The sequence below is a fragment of the Baudoinia panamericana genome (assembly GCF_000338955.1).
Source record: "Baudoinia panamericana UAMH 10762 unplaced genomic scaffold BAUCOscaffold_3, whole genome shotgun sequence".
NCBI lineage: Eukaryota > Fungi > Ascomycota > Dothideomycetes > Mycosphaerellales > Teratosphaeriaceae > Baudoinia > Baudoinia panamericana.
This window is the reverse complement of record NW_006911259.1, coordinates 392,856-409,074: the sequence shown is the minus strand read 5'-3', so window position 1 is coordinate 409,074 and position 16,219 is coordinate 392,856. Positions and strand designations below refer to the sequence as shown.

The 16,219-nt window shown below is 52.6% G+C and overlaps 7 protein-coding genes across 7 annotated transcripts; 3 read left to right on the top strand and 4 right to left on the bottom strand.

The window, feature by feature from the left end:
• Positions 1–187: 187 nt before the first annotated feature.
• BAUCODRAFT_154494 (uncharacterized protein) lies at positions 188–1,815 on the top strand (the record flags this gene model as incomplete). Its single annotated transcript, XM_007675726.1, has 4 exons — positions 188–586; positions 644–1,155; positions 1,208–1,419; positions 1,478–1,815. The coding sequence occupies 4 exons, from the start codon at positions 188–190 to the stop codon at positions 1,813–1,815; spliced, it is 1,461 nt and encodes a 486-aa protein (XP_007673916.1).
• A 581-nt stretch (positions 1,816–2,396) lies between these two features.
• Positions 2,397–2,847, bottom strand: BAUCODRAFT_379761 (uncharacterized protein). The gene has a single exon (XM_007675725.1). It carries the CDS (start codon positions 2,707–2,709, stop codon positions 2,449–2,451), a length of 261 nt encoding a protein of 86 aa, XP_007673915.1. The 5' UTR covers positions 2,710–2,847; the 3' UTR covers positions 2,397–2,448.
• A 240-nt stretch (positions 2,848–3,087) lies between these two features.
• Positions 3,088–5,301, top strand: BAUCODRAFT_145788 (uncharacterized protein; the record flags this gene model as incomplete). The annotated part of the gene is made up of 2 exons (XM_007675724.1): positions 3,088–4,069; positions 4,130–5,301. The coding sequence occupies 2 exons, from the start codon at positions 3,088–3,090 to the stop codon at positions 5,299–5,301; spliced, it is 2,154 nt and encodes a 717-aa protein (XP_007673914.1).
• Positions 5,302–6,238: 937 nt separating this feature from the next.
• On the bottom strand, positions 6,239–7,429 carry BAUCODRAFT_120059 (uncharacterized protein; the record flags this gene model as incomplete). The annotated part of the gene is made up of 1 exon (XM_007675723.1): positions 6,239–7,429. One exon carries the CDS (start codon positions 7,427–7,429, stop codon positions 6,239–6,241), a length of 1,191 nt encoding a protein of 396 aa, XP_007673913.1.
• Positions 7,430–8,288: 859 nt separating this feature from the next.
• Positions 8,289–10,353, top strand: BAUCODRAFT_145786 (uncharacterized protein; the record flags this gene model as incomplete). Its single annotated transcript, XM_007675722.1, has 6 exons — positions 8,289–8,495; positions 8,558–8,858; positions 8,916–8,975; positions 9,034–9,083; positions 9,133–9,545; positions 9,603–10,353. 6 exons carry the CDS (start codon positions 8,289–8,291, stop codon positions 10,351–10,353), a joined length of 1,782 nt encoding a protein of 593 aa, XP_007673912.1.
• Positions 10,354–12,523: 2,170 nt separating this feature from the next.
• Positions 12,524–14,036, bottom strand: BAUCODRAFT_66011 (uncharacterized protein; the record flags this gene model as incomplete). Its single annotated transcript, XM_007675595.1, has 4 exons — positions 12,524–12,793; positions 12,843–13,187; positions 13,274–13,628; positions 13,678–14,036. 4 exons carry the CDS (start codon positions 14,034–14,036, stop codon positions 12,524–12,526), a joined length of 1,329 nt encoding a protein of 442 aa, XP_007673785.1.
• Positions 14,037–14,545: 509 nt separating this feature from the next.
• Positions 14,546–15,815, bottom strand: BAUCODRAFT_31029 (uncharacterized protein). The gene has a single exon (XM_007675314.1). The coding sequence runs from the start codon at positions 15,527–15,529 to the stop codon at positions 14,606–14,608; it is 924 nt and encodes a 307-aa protein (XP_007673504.1). The 5' UTR covers positions 15,530–15,815; the 3' UTR covers positions 14,546–14,605.
• Between the last annotated feature and the right edge of the window lie 404 nt (positions 15,816–16,219).

Here is a 16,219-nt window from a genome sequence, read left to right as displayed (position 1 = left end):
GCCCGAAAGGCGGTTGAAGGGGTTTAGACCGTGCGCCGACCTATCGGTTGAGGTCCCGATGGGCAAAGCCATCAACAGCCTCTGAAAGTAATTATCGTCTTCTGTAGTCCCGCTCGTAGACGCATCGACTGGTTGCCTTCTGCAGCTTCAACAACATCGCATCGACGCTACTCCGGCAAATCTGGTAATGTCCGCGAAAGCTCTGGACGCGATATGGACGAGCGTTGTCGAGGGACGCGCGAAGAATCTCCGAACCAGACAAAATCACTTGAGAGCTTTGTTCGACTTCTACACCACTCATGGTGACGAAATAATCCGAGCCATACAGACCGACGGAGAGATCAGCAGATCAGAAGCGCAGTGTGTGTACGCCAGTCTTCTTACCGATCTGCGTACGCACTACGACGCTTTGAGCTTGAAAAGGGAACTGGATCGGGAATACAGTGTCCACAATGGCAAAAGCTTGCAGTCGCGAATGGTCGCTACTCCAGCCGTCTACATCCTCCCCGATCCCTTTCTTTTGCTATATAATGTGCTCATCACCGTGCATGCGGCAATAGAAGCAGGCTCTTGCGTTGTCATCGAGGTGCGAGCTCCAATTACGCTTGTGGAATTATGCGGACTGCGCACTGACGATGCCTAGCTCGAGAACACAGTACAAGCGTCGAGGCACTGGGTGATCAAGGCGGTCAAGGAAGCTCTGGATAACAAGGTGTTCACTGTCATCACATCGAGAGCTGATTCGACGTTCCTAGCAGAATGTACTGTTGTAGACCAGACCGGGCAGAGTTCGTTTGCGGCCGGAGCGTCCCGCCTGGAACCTTTGTCATCAGATGTCGCCGAGATGGTTGTGGGAATCGTAGATCGGACGGCTGACGTGAGCCTTGCTGCCAAAGAACTGATGTCAACTCGGCTTTTCTTCGCTTCAAAGAGTCGGTACGCGACTGACATCATTCTCGTTAACGAATTCGTTCTCGATAAATTCATCCAAGCTGCTACTGAGACTGTTGATGCCGTAGCTGCCGTTGTTGGCCAAGCGGCAAAAGATCGGCTCGGCATGAAGCAGGACGCACCGTCCAATCAGGAGCTGGAAGGATCTCATGTTCAGATAGTCCTCGACAATGAGATCGCAAAGATAGCGTTGGTTACCTCGAGGTCAGTTTGCCCCGCCCGTGTGGCCAAAATGTCCTACTGATGTATGAAGCAGAGACAGCAAGCTCCTCAAGTCCAAGGGATCTGGGCGTACCATCATCCTGCACAGCTTTACGAGCTTAGATGATGTTCTCGATCTCCTGAACTTCTCAAACTCCACCTACAGCGCAATATACCTCTTCGCAGCACTATCTGAGGCGAAGTACCTCTCACAATATATCCAAAGTCGCGCAACCTTCGTCAATCATGTCCCAGCGGGGCTACTGGGTGAGTAAGATTCCAGTCAGACACACTGTGCTGGTTGCAGAACTGACATCGTTGTTAGCTGGACCTGTAGCACCGAAGAGGTATGCAACACGAGTAGACGTCCGCTACGCCCGCGAAATGTTCGAGTACCCTAGCCCTCAAATCGTCGGAAACGAAAAGTCTCGTAAAGCATCATCGTTGATCAAGCTCTGCAAGGCAGGGAAACCACCTCGCGTACTGGCAACAAGCTTGTCCCCTCTCAAACCAACGGGACAGCCTCCGGCAGGCGCCTGGGATTTCTTTGGCGTGGGTGTTGTGGTTGGAGCCACGGTGTACCTGCTGCCTATTGTCGTTGGCTCGTTAGCTTTGACAATCACTGGTACCTACTACACAACACGCTGGCTTCTTCGGGCCTGAAAATGTGCAAGATGTACACCTTCATATCTAGTGTGTGCGGCACCAGAGTATAGCGGAGAGAACTGCATCGCCGGCGATGCGATCGGTAACTCAAAGGCATGCCCAACAGTATAATGCAACCCTTACGCACAGCCACAGGTATCAAGAGAGGCTGTCGAAGCCGGTGTAAGGCAAGCTATAATTTGGTGTAAACGAAGATTAATTTTCAGCCTATAACATTCTTTCGAACACTATTACCCTGCCCAGCGCTGGCTGCGCACTCACGGTGTTCCACAGTGTAGATCTTAAACACATACTACGACCTAGGAAATGTAAAAGGAACGTTGGATTAGGTCCACATGATCCAATATAAGGCGTGGCATAATACCATCAAGGGAACAACTCGTCGAAGAGAGAACAGCACCGATCATTGCGGATCCTTCTTACATGTGCACCACATCGCTCATCCACCCAAGTACCAATGGAGGTTGCACGGATACACTAGACCACGTTGTTGCCGCTCCCGGCATACGAGGTTCCTTGGTATTGTGGACCGTTCCGATATCCGGTGACCAGATCATTTGTCTAGTCAGGTTATGGTACTATAGAGTGGTCTCCTCGGTCTGCCCGTCCCATGATGTGTCGTGTTTCCACCTAAGATGTTCCGAGGGGCGCGGGGACTTCTCCGCACAGTCTTTGCGGATGCCCCACACGACTTTCTTCTGCGCCCATCGTGGGGCAAACCGCTGTAGAACATGTTCGGCAAGCGAAAGCCACCCTTTCGAGATGCTGTCGGTAAAGCCGACACCGACCGTGCGGCTCACACTTGTGCCACGATAAGGCTTCTGATCTGCCTAAAGCGTAGGCGGTAATCGCGAGCCTTGAATAACTCCAGCTTCCATCCTGTCTGCGCATGGTGTCATCTTCGGCGGCGAGGGCGTGTTCGTAACCACCCCCGGATGCGTCGATAGAGAGGCTTCGGCCGCGTGACCATCATTTGGTCAATATTGGTCGGCTCGCAGAAGCTGCCGGCGAAAGCCAGCGCGGATGTCTAGCACGACCGACCATGCGGGCTCGGGGCCGAGACGAGCGTGCGGCTTCCTGTCTACAGGTTCTCCGTCTAGCCTCGCTCAGTCTACACGCAGCGATTCCGTGAGTGGACGACCTCAAGGTATAGTATTGTCATGAGCTATGCATGAAAGTAGTTGCAGGCCTGGCATGTTGAATGAGTACAACACTCAGCTGTCCTCCGCTATTCCCCACCTCAGCATATCCGAAGTCGGCGCGTTCAACATGGTTTCAAATGATACTACTACTTGCGGCGCAGACCAGTCCCGTCCGTTGAAGGTCTTGATTGCTGGCGCTGGTATAGGAGGCCTAGCGGCAGCCATTGCTCTTCGCAACGAAGGTCATCATGTCGTGCTGTATGAGCAATCAAAGCTGGCCGAAGAGGTGGGCGCTGCCATACATGTGGCACCGAATTGCCATGGCTTGTTGAAGCGATTGGGAATGGATCTACGAGAGTGCGGATCGGTCGAGCTTCTCGGTTTTACCGAATATAATGTTGCAGGTGATATCACTCGGGAGGTTGATACCCGCCCGATCAACAAGATGTGGCAGCACTCTTGGGAATTGATCCACCGAGCTCATCTGCACACAGCGCTGAAAGAGCTTGCGACGTCGACGTCAAGACCTGGAAGACCTGTAGAGCTTCTCGTTAGCGCTAGGGTGAAGGAAGTTGATCCATCTAGCGCAACCGTGACACTTCTAGACGGCACACAGATAACGGGCGACCTGGTCATTGGGGCTGATGGGGTGCGCTCACAGACGCGGAAAGCCATTCCTGGTGGAGACAAGCAACCTTTCAGCTCTGGCAAGTCCGCGTACCGCTTCCTTATTCCCACCGAACAGATTGCGAATGATAAGAGGATCAGCGACTTCATCCGCTCCGATGGCTACATGGTGATTTGGACAGGAGAGGACCGGCGCGTGGTAATGTACCCCTGCGCTGCAGGGAAGGCAATGAACTGTGCCGCCATCCATCCCAGCGAGCTTAGCGATGAAACACTCAGAGGCCAAGAGAACGATTGGCAAAAACGGGGCAACAAGTCAAGGATGCTTGAAATGTTCGAGGATTTCGGCGAACGATTGGGAATTCTTCTTGGTATGGCAGAAAATCCCCGGATCTTCACGTTGCTGGACATGGAAAAAATGCCCACCTTTGTATACCAGCGGCTTGCGATCCTCGGTGACGCCGCACATCCTTTCCTCCCACGTAAGTCTGCCGTCTAAAACGTCTGAGGTCAGTTCTCGAGTTGCTCACGACACATTCCAGATCAAGCACAAGGTGGCGCACAAGCGATTGAAGACGGCGTGTGTCTTGCGGCGCTATTGCCTCGCGGCACAGATGCAAGCGATATTCCAGATCGTCTTGAGCTGTATCAACGCCAGCGATACGAGAGGAGCCATACGATTCAAACATACACGCGCTTATCCGGTGCAGACCTGAAAGACGGGCAAACTCTTGATATGAGTCGTTTCACGGCGTACAATGTAGGCCACGACGAGTGGCACTCGTCAAAGGCAGCGTTGGAGAAGCATCTGGCGCTGAAGGAGCCGACCACACGTTGGCGTACGCCAATTGCCTTTGGCCCTGCTCCAGGACCCCGTCAGCCCCTAGGACTTCCCTTGCACAGTGAGTTACTCGCACGCGTTCGATCCGAATGTCCAGAGACTTCTTCAACTCTGGCCATCCGTTTCAAGACTTCCCGGACATACTTGCAAAGACTGCTGCCTCCTGGGTTTAGCTACGTTAGTCCCGCAACACTCTGTGAAGCGACGATATCTTGCACTACACTCAAAGGACTGGCGTGGCTTGGAGGCGGTGGCTACAGCTTTGTAATGCTTCGTCTTCATGGCATACAGTACATCAAACAGAACGGCGAAAAGGTACTTGGCGCGTTCATACCATTGATCTTCGAGAATCAGACCGACCCGATAATAACTGGTCGGGACGATGTGGGGATGCCAAAGCTTTATGCTGCGATCGAGCCCCAACACATGGGGAACGCTGCTACTGTTGAAATAAGTTGGCAGGGCTGCAATTTCGGTAGCCTGGCGTTTCACGAGTTCGAGTCGACAGCAGAGCCATCTACGAACGGCGCCGACCCAGTCGAGACTAAAGAGGTGTCGAGCTCAACCATGCCATCGGACAACGGGCAGCTGGCCTGGCGGTACGTACCTGCTGTGGGCGAACCTGGCAAAGCAGATGCACAATATCCAGTCTTCGTGCCCAACGCCGATCCCACCAAATATGCGAGAGATGCCACAGTACGCAAGGCCACCGCAGCAGAAGTTCATTTCTCCGCCAAGAGCTGGTCTCAGCTGCCCACACTGCATCATATTGCTCGTACATTGGAGGAAATGCCACAGTACGGAGTGGTTGCGGCTGAGCACATCGTGGCGAGTGGCGTTGACGATCTTCGGGGTGCATACAGAATTGAATAGCAGGAATATGGGTATGTGGGAGTTCTCACGGCCGTGCCAGTATTGGTTGTCGTACGTATCTAGCAGAAGTGCGTCATATAGCCCTGTAAGCCGGGTTTCCGCCACAGGCACTGTATTGTCCACGTACTGGCGCCAGAATTAAGTGTAGTGCCACGACGAAAGCATGCGGGGCTGCCAAAGCATTGCGGACTGGAAGGGCAAGGTCAACAGCATCGTAAATGACCATCCACACGGAACCTGTTGCCTGCTGGGACGATCCACAGGATTCCGTTGGAAGTTTCTTACGAGATCTGCAAGGTGACAGACTCAGGACACAGACCTGCGAAGGTAGGCCACTTACATGCATCATGGTACATAGCAACAGCAAAGCTCGGATATGATCTGCAATGTACCCATACACCCAAATCGTGTGCAGAATCCCAACAATAGACTTACTCCCTCCCCGTGGGCATGAGTATGACATAGGGGGAGACTGAAGGCCGCATCTGCGCAAGTAAACCTCACTGTTAATGAACAGTAAGGTCTTGCAACGATTAAATAGTGATACAAGCCCACCCTCGCAGCAGAAGTCGAGATAGCTAATGGGAGCTCTGCCGCTGTAAGGGACAGAGATCAGGCACTGGCGAGGCTTTGTTCTCTCGGAATCGGCTTCCCTGTACGTCATTGGATTTGTGAGGCGATGCAATAACACACATGCTATCGTCGTGCAGCATAGGTCGCAACAAGTGAACGGATTTATGATTGCAGTATGGACAAAGATCTGTGCAACAGCGATATTTCGCGGCAATTTTGGCGGTGTCTACAGCAAGAATAGCGACAATTGATCTCATCGTCGTCAATAACGACAACCAAAATCGACAAAAGCCCCCAACAACGGTAGATTGCGAAGCGTCATTTGGAAGGGGCAAGACCCCTCTAAGCTGTTCGCGCGTCAGGATCAAGCTACTGTCACTCTATGCGGTGCTGGCTTGAGGATTCCGTCCCCCATCTCATCCAGCTGGGCGAGAATGGAATTTGCATTGCGGTCACCCACCACCCATTGCATGAAAGGCGTCCAATTGAGGAGTGCATCGCGGAAGAATCGGAGATACCATGGCGTGTGGTGAAAGAATTGGCCGTTGAAGTATGCCAAGTTCACCTGTTCGTAAGTATGGGCCATCCGGCATCTCTCGTACTGCACAAGCGCTTCACTCACGGCAGATTTGTCGCTCAATTCGACGCCATGGAGTAACTGGCCCAAGAAGTATCCATCACAAATTGACATGCCAGCACCATACGCGGCATAGGGCGATGTCGCATGCGCCGCATCTCCGGCCAATGTTATGCGACCTTTCGACCAATGCGGGATTGGTTTTAGGTCCCGGATTTTCCAAATCTGTGTTTGGGTCGCGGGAGTTTTTCTGACAACGTCGGCTACGGTAGGAAAAGACTCTGCGGCTTGCTTAACAGCCCGCTGGTGAACTTGTTCGCCACTCTCTGGAACAGGCTTGTCATCTGGCCAGCCTTCCACAAACCACCACTGGACTCCTCTCCGCCCCTTGCTCTTTATTGCAGTCACCGCACACTGTGTTGTTGGGCTATGAATGATTCTGACCTCACTATCCGCATTATTGAAGTCCTCATGAAGCGTGTAGCCTCCATAGACAAAGAGGTTGTGCGGTCGCTTGTCCTGAGGGCCCCAAAGATAGCGCCTGGTGAAGGACTCAATCCCATCCGCGCCGATAAGTACCGGAGTCTCTACCTTGGTGCCGTCAGCGAAAGTCAAAAGGACATTGTCTCCCTTGTCGGATATTTCAGTCACGTTGTGGTTGAATTTAATAGTATCTTTGGGCAACGCATCGAGCATGCGTGAGTACAGGTCAGGTCGAAGAAGCCCAACGAAACCACCGCCGTACTCCGCTCCTATACCTGTAGGAATCTTGACCTCGCATCGTTTGACGCCAGAAGAACTCCAGAATGAGGTACTGCATCCAGCACCGATCTCCTTGATATCAACACCCATGTCTTCTAACGCTTTGATGGGGGGAGGCCAGAGATTGAGAATGCTCCCAGCGGGCCGCGCGTGCGAATAGCGTTCATAAACGACCACCTGATGGCCAGCTTTGATTAGGCCAAGTGCAGCCGCCATACCAGCAGGCCCGCCACCAAGTATCACAATAGGTTGGACAGGCGACATGGCTTTCGGTGGAGAATACGGTGGATCTAGGCCGGAGGCGCTTTCATCGAGCGCAATGCAATAGATAGAAATTGTGAGTGTCGATCGTCGTGTGAGGTACGGCGTCTCAAAGGGATATGTAGGTCGCAAGACGCTATCCTCCAGTTCGTGTTTCCTGTAGCCGAGTGTAAACTTGGGGAAGCTTTCTCAGTCGGAAGTGGTGGAGAGCTCGGTATCTCGTGCAGGCCGAGCTCTCTGTAAGCGAGCACGCGGTGATGCAGGCAATAAATGTGCAGTCTGAACACCTACAGGCCACCTGGTACGGGCGCTCTGGCTCGTATGTCCTAGCCCGAGCTAACCAGGTAAGCAGTCAGTCGTGGGAGAGAGGAATCCATCAGACATCGGTATCCGGCATGTCTTCTTGGTACCTGCAAATGTGATCATGGTATGCTGCATCTACAGTCCTCCGGTCCACTTAGGCAGACACATTCGCATTGACCAGCCGCTCGAATGCCACGCCCCCAAGTGTTTGCGTTTTGACCATTGGCTCTACTCGATAACGATGGTGATGACCTGCCGTGCGATCTTTCCGCTCTTGCATCTCTGTGTAGGTCCCGCAGTGTGGCGTGAAGGAGCCGAACGCAGTATATCTGGGGTTACTGTGGGGGAAATACCGGGGGGCCGAGCCCAGCAGAGGAACAGTCTCCTGACCTTGAGCATCTCATCTATATGCGGACTGCGCTTCCCAACTTTGTCTCCCTCCGCGTGTCACCACATCGGAAAGACTCTACGAGGAATACCAACCAGACTCCATTGCTAGCACAACTAGACCATGTCAGATCTCAACGATTCTGCCGTCCAAGCTCATCATGAGAAAGGGGACTCTGCTGAGTTGCGGGAGATAGCCGGCGATGGCAATCTTGTTTACGCTGATGTCGAAGACGAGCCAGCTCTCCACTGGAAAACATGGCTTGCTATCCTGGCCATCTTCTTCCAACAGTTCGCAACGCTCTTCGCCCTTATAGGCCCTCCCACGGTGGTATATCAGTCGACTCCATCGTTTGATATGATGAAAACGACTTGCTAACACATGGTTTGTAGCTCATTTACATTGGGAGAGATTTGCAGAACTCGCAAAGGCAGAACTGGATCCCCAACATTGCGCCAATGGTGCAAGCTTCGTTGGGTCCTTTCTTTGCCTCAGCCTCGGATACCTTCCAGATCCGAAAACAATTCTTGATGGGATTGAGTGTTCTCGGCTTCATCGGCTCAACGATCGCACCAGGATCGCAAGACATATACCGGCTCATTGGGGCTAGTCTGTTGATTGCCATGGCTATTGCGACAGGGCCGATCGCGTACGCCGTACCTAGCGAGATTGTTCCTAGAAGATGGCGTCCATGTAAGCAAGCAAGCCTCAACCGTTCTTCCCGTCAATGAGCTGACCCTTGTCTTTAAGTTGCACAAGGTGCGATTAACGTTGGCGCAGGTCTTGCCGCCACCACCGCGCCCATTATCTGTAAGTCGTCCCTTGCACTCCACCTCTTGGGGACGAGTCCATGACTAAGTGGTTCAAGGCGGTGCCATGCAAAGCGGAATTGGCGGTGGTGGATGGCGCAACACTTATGTATGTCGTCCCATTATTACCGCCAGCCAAATGCCTAACCGCTCTTTAGTGGCTTCAAGCTGGACTCTGGGGCGCGTCAACCATCGGAATCCTGGTTGGGTACAACCCACCCAAAAGGCATACACGGTATGACCACCTCTCTTGGATTCAAAAGCTAGGCAAATTGGACCTTGTTGGGTCCTTTCTTCTGACAGCCGGAATGACTTTGCTAATCACCGGACTCAACCTTGGTGGAAACTTATTCCGATGGAGGAGCGCTGAAGTGCTCGGATGTCTGATCTCCGGTATCCTAAGCTTGATAACGTTTGGCGCCTATGAGGCATGGGGCACAGCTACTGGCATCCTACATCACGATCTCTTCCGAGACAACGGGCGCCACCTGGCAGCTCTGACAACTTGCTGCGCGCTATTTTGGTTGGAAGGGTTGATGTTCTTCGGCTTCGCCAATTTCTACCCGATTTTGTAAGTCAACTCAACACGCTGGACCGCCTCAAGTATGCCCATGCTGATCAGGAGTAGGATGACCTTCCTCTTCACGACCAATACTGTGATGGTGGGAGTATACTCGCTTCCGTGTTTTGCCATCGCAACAGTAACAACCATGCTATTCGCTGCATTCAGCAGCAAAGCCAAGATGATACGCTCACCACTGGTCATCGGCTTCGCAATCTGGACGGCTGGTATTGCGGTGCTCGCAGCTGTGCAGCCCGGACAGCTCGGAATCGCCCTTGCAGGGGCAACGCTCGTGGGTGTTGGCATTGGTGCCCCCATAGTCCTGATTATTGCAGCCGTGCAGCTCTCCAGTCCCCACCACCTGATCGCCACTGCCACAGCAGCCGTTGTCGCTTCACGTGCGCTGGCTGGTGGAATTTTCACCGCAGTATACTCGGCTGTCATGACCAACCGCCTCGACAAGTACATCCCGTCATACGTTTCTACGGCGGCGCTTGGTAGCGGTCTTCCCCCAAGCTCGCTTGGTGCGTTCATCGGAGCACTCACGTCGCACGACTTTGCCGGGCTGTCTCAGATACCCGGCGTAAGTCCTGCCATCACTGCTGCTGGTGCAGCCGCATTGACAAAGGCATATGCTGATGGAATACGCGTCATCTTCATCATTGCAGCGCCGTTCGGCATCGTTGCTTGCATTTTTACGTGCTTACTTCCGAATCTCAAGGGGAAGATGGATTACCTTGTCGAGGCGCCGATGGAAGAATTGCACCATCGTCATCACCATTTTTCGCATTCGACATCTCCGGGCAGTCATCAGTGAGACTCTGGAGACTAGGCACAGCTCGAAGTGTACGGAAGAAATTTGCATGCGTGAGCAAGAATGGATATGCTTGTGTTTCTTGACCACTATGTCATTGCAGAGCGACAGCTCCGTACATCTATTCGCTAGCTGCTTGCCTGTCGATTTGATGCTATATTCATCAACTTCCCCACAGGCTACGCCCATAATCTCCATCTTCTCTATACAATCTGTTGATTTACATATCGTTTCCGGAAGCAAAATCCGACAACGCGTTTTACTGTGTCCTCAGCTTGCCGTACTTCGATGATTATTTCGTAGGGTTTGACGGAGAAATCAGGAAAACACGTAAACCGCGTTATACGCTTGCTCTCCTGTCTCGAAGCAGCTCCTGCTACACTCGCAGTGGTACTTAGAGTTGGTATAAAACATCAATACCGAGCTTCTTCTCATGCAAACAAGGACCTACTTTGCGCCCTTAACATAGGCAAAACGGACACTCGCAAGGCTCTGGATTACTCGGACACCGACCCCCAGAGCAGCTCGACGCTCGCCAACTAGCCCAGTCACAATATCGCACTCGCAACGGACCTTGATGGGCAGACACTCGCATCTCTGCCAAAGTACTAAAACATGCCGGTGCTGGCGCATGTTGGGCACCCTTGCTGAAGCTGTTGGCGAGTGTGGGCAGAAACGAAGGATCGGCAAGCGGAGCGTGCACCGAGTCGAAGCGGCCTTTCAGCCAGCATGTATCGTTTTGTCTTATGTAGTTGTCGAGCAGCCACGAGCTACCTGTCATGAATGCGACTCCAACGATAAGAAACAACATCCGGGCTTGCATAGTTACGGTGGTCATCGAGCATCAGCCGCGAACCCTACATCTTGATTCGTAGTCGGCTGCGTGATCGCCAATGGCACGTGCTGATGTAAAGCCTGGTGTATCAGCGATTGTCATCGCAAACATTCTCATGTGGTGACATATGTTGCTATTTAGACGACGGCATGGACGCGGACGATGCGCTTCGTTTCCCACTACAAAGTCAAGATAAGTTCCTCAATGAGAGGGGCTGAATCCGAAAGTTGTGTCAATCCAGTGACGATCATGGCGGCAGACGGGCGTGACATAACCGTATACGGGTAGAGGTAGGGAGCCAACGGTACGTCCGACAGGGCAAACTCCGCGAGAAAGCAAAGAATGAAATCCTGTGGAAATCAGGCGTGCATTGAAGGACTTTGAGTCAAATACAGTGCCTACATGTCTGGGCTTCAGGGACTGGGTACTCGTAATAACGCAAATGCCCTGACAAGTACTGGTCTGCGAAAGTTATTCTACACTGTTGGGTCCGGCATCTTGGCCGTATAACAAGCGAACTCTGCAGCCATTCGGTCTTCCAGATCAAGCAGTGCGAATTCGTACGCGCCGCGTGGTGGCGGCCATTGTTGTCATACGGTGAGCCATGCACATAACATGGCGCTTTCTTGCCGGCCCACAGAGGCTCCTCTTCCGCTGTGCGGTACGTCATATGGTCTTGGGCTCGCAAGGAGAAGTGACCGTGTCGTCGCGGACAGGCAGGCGTCGGGAAGTGCTGCGCTTCGAATTGAAGCTGTCTAATGATCGGAACGTTAGGTGTAACCAGGTGTTGCAATGAAAGTCTTCACGACGATCTCCACTTGGTCAGGAGATCCTTGCGAACAGTGGACAACCTGACCAAGCCTACGAGATCGGTCAAAGCTGTTGATCTCTACAAGCTCGGGCGTGTAGGTACACGCAGCTCACGCGCTACACCACTGGACTCTGGACGCTGAGGAAGTCGTACTAAGTCGTAAAGCATGTACGGTCTACCTATCCGATCTTGGTGTGCCCAACAGCCTGGATGCGGTACACTTGTGATCCGTAAGATATCCCAGGCATGATAGGGTACTCATCTGTCTATACACGAGTATCGATGGTGGCATTTGGCTCGCTAGGCCATGCCGCTTGTGGAAGGATTTTTGCTTGAGTATTGGACGAAATCACCGAGAGCCGGCTCCAGTCAAGTCCAAACAAATGTCTTATCATTCATGCTTGTCGTTACAAGCTGACTCAGTACATTGCATATATGACATCCAGCATCTCCACCCAGCAGTGAACTCCACTAAGCATAGAAACATTTCTCGAGTGACTGCTAACGTGACTACGTGACAATTCAACTTACGCGGCCACAGCCTCCCTACTGCGCGTTGAGGTGATCCACTCGTACTGGTCACCGAGATGGTTCGCTGCTCGAAGGTCACCGGATCTTGCATGTCCCTCGAACAACTCTGCTCTTGCAGATCGCCCGCAGAGCCGTCCCAGCTGACCGCTCGCCTGCTCATCTCTCACTTCTTGGTAGGTCGTCGTGCGGAGAAACTTGCCAACCCACAAGCCGCCGGTATATCTAGCTGCTTTCTTGGTTGGAAGTACGTGGTTCGTGCCAATACACTAGTGGTCTGTCAGTCAACGCTTCCTGTTGCGAGGATATGAGACAAACCTTGTCTCCAAATGAGACACATGTGTTTGCTCCGAGGAAGAGTGCACCATAATGCTTCATCTTCTCGAGTGCTTGCCGTGGATTCTGAGTAAGGATTTGCACGTGCTCGGAAGCATACTCGTCCGCAACTTCAAAGGCTTCATCCAATGTATCCGTTAAGATGACTTCGCCGAAGGTATGCCATGACACCGAGGCGATTGGAGCTGTTGGCAAGACCTCCAGCAGCTTCTCCGCCAACTCAATGGTGCGCCGACCTACACTTTCGGAATTGGTAATAAGTTGTGCAGGCGTGTCAGGCCCGTGCTCGCACTGAGACAGCAGATCCACTGCACACATGTATGGGTCCTGTTTTCACGCATGTTGTGTTAGTTTCGACATCTGTTCCGCGTCTCGGACACCGAAACTGGTGGTCTCATTAACGATTGACTCACGGCGTGCTCATCTGCCACCACCAGTACTTCCGTCGGGCCCGCAAAGAGGTCGATTCCAATCTCTCCGAAGAGCTGCCTTTTGGCTTCCGCTACGTATGCATTGCCGGGGCCGGCGAGGAAATCAACCTTGTCGATAGTCTCTGTGCCAACACCCATTGCCGCCACAGCCTGAACACCTCCAAGAATGTAGATCTCGTCTGCTCCAGCCAGATGCATTGCGGCCACGGTAGCGTTGGGGATCTTGGCGCCGATTGGTGGCGTGCAAGCGATGACCTTCGGAACTCCAGCCACTTTGGCCGTGAGAATGGTCATATGGGCGCTTGCGAGCAACGGATAACGACCGCCGGGTATGTAGCTAATTACGTCAGCTTTGCATTACAGTTGTCGACCATCAGCTAACGCACCAACCGACTTTCTCGATAGGGTTGCTCTTTTGACCCAAGAAAACGCCAGGCGAAGTTTCCAGTTCAAAGTCCTTGAGTGATGCTGCTTGTGCCTCTGCGAACTGTCGAACGTTGCTTTGCACTTGTTTGATGTCCTTCACGGTTTGTTCAGGACATGCTGCGATGGCCTTGTCAATTTCTTCTTGAGACAGACGGAAGGATGGGCGTGTCCATGAGTCAAATTGCTCGGAATATTGTAGCACTGCTGAATCTCCATGTGACTGAACGTTTTCTATAACTGCTCTGACGATGCTTGCAACGTCCACAGATGATCCATTCAGAGCCGCTGTGGGCTGCTTTGACTTGAGATGTTGACGCATATTGATGACCAATATTTCGTGGGTCAGAGCGATGGATCTGTCGTTGATCTGGCGATGCAAGAGTATCTCATATGTTGCTGATGATTTCGCGTTCCCGAGACATATAACATCTCGGCCCGCATTGATGTGGTGTGGAGAGGCGTGCATGTTAAGATTTCGGGCCCGCATCACGCCCAGCACCTGCAACGGCCGGGTCGTGTTGCGCAGCTAAGTAGCGCGACTGAGCCCCTGCAAGCCGAAGATGCAAGATGTCCGTGGACATAGGCAAAGGATGGCTATTGCCAAACATTCCTAAACGGTCCATATGGCGTGCTGTCGAACGGGTTGTGAAAGCTTCAGATGTATTGCATGCATTCAGAACGTGCCCACATCCAGGGTGTTACAGACATCCGTGCGCAACCTCGACACGGACCGAATTCCGAATCGAAGCCGTCGGATTCAACCGCACTCGTTCCGAAGCCGTATGCAAAACATCACCTATACACTTGCAGGACGGGGACCACTTATGTGATGGAAGCAGCTGCAAAGCACTGGCTTGAATACTTTGGCAATCTGATCATGTAGACTGCTCAGCTACCTTCCTGCTCCTCCTCCTTCGCCTCCTCCCCTTTCCGCTTCTTCCCTAACAAATCATTCAGTTTCCGCGCAACATTAAACGTGCCTCCAGTATCTGCTCCGCAATTCGCGCACGTCTTCTTCTTCTCCTTCATATACCGCGTCATCGCACACTTCTCGCAGAAGTAATGCCCACACCGCGTCACAACCGGCCGCTGGTAGTCGTCCTTGCAGATGATACACTTGAACGGGATACTCTCCAACATCTTCTCCTCGTCATCTGCAGCATCGTCGCCCTTCTTCGCGGAGCCAGGCTTCCTGTCCTTGCCTACCTTCTCCCACTCCTTGTCCAGTTGCCATCCTTGCTTGTAGTCCTCGCGTGCGTGCAGGAACTTGCAGCTGTCGCCAAACCCACAGAAGCCTGTTTGTTTATAGTCTTTGCAGACGTCCGGCGCAAAGTCCGTGACGGTGATGGTTCGAACGTTTGCAGGCGCCTTTACAGGTCCAACCTGTCTGCCAGGCGCATCGGCATTCTTCTGGATGAAATTTGAGTACCCCGCTGCGCCTTTGTACGTTCCATCCGTATCTTCTTGTGTTGTATCTTCTTGCCTCAGTCTAGCGACTCCTCTCGCGCGCTCTGCACTGTCTGCCCCTGTGTACCAATTGGAAGTCTTCGTGGCATCTTCGCTCGCCGTAATTACCTTTGCGCGATCTGCCTCGAAAGCCGTACTTTTGCTAAGATCTAACGGACCTCTCCGAGCATCTGTTGCGACGGCGACTCCGGTCTTCTTTCGACGCTTCACACGTGTGCCTTGCTCGTCATCTGTAAGCTCAGAATCTGAGCCTGAGTCTTCTGGCGGCGGCGTTGCTGGTCGCTTGCGGATATTCGAAGTCTTGTTCGTTCGTTTCTTAAAAGCTGGCACGGCTACTTCTGCCATGTTGTGAAGACAATAGTACCGACTCACTAAGAACGTAAAGAAGTGCTACTTTGTATGTCCTGGTTGCAGTTCGAGACCTTCCATGCCGCTTTCGAAGTTAGCGCCACTATTGCGCAAGCCTCTTGTGGCTGACAAATGTGGCTTCCATGTCATGTTCACTGCATGTTCGGTCCATTTCGAACGTGGATGTCACTGGCAAGTCGGTCGGTGATGTCTTTCATCGTTATGCAAAATCCTTGTTGTATTGCTGAAACTGCTTATGGAGCGCACTACTCTGCCAACTGGACCACGCAACGTAAAAGATACTTGATTGGCTCATACTGTGACACGCAACGCTCATGTCGCAATGAGACCTTCTCTCGAAGCTCATTGGCGAGTCACGTTGTTGTGTTGATCTGTGCTTGGCCGCTAATCAACATCATGAGACCACACACGTTGCTCGTTGTTGCGTGACAACCCATTCCCTCCCTATAACCACCCCCAGCATTGAAAAAACTTCTCTTCATCTTAGTTCTTCTCTTCTCGGTCCGGTAGGCGCGCATGCAGGAAGACTGGACGCGCATGAACGATACTGTGGGGATTTGAAAGCGGCCCCACCAAAGCCTGTGTTTCGTAAACAAAAGGAGGGCTGTTGTCGGCACGAGCATCAAAAGTGCTGTACAACGTGCGGTGTCACCCTGCATGCCTACT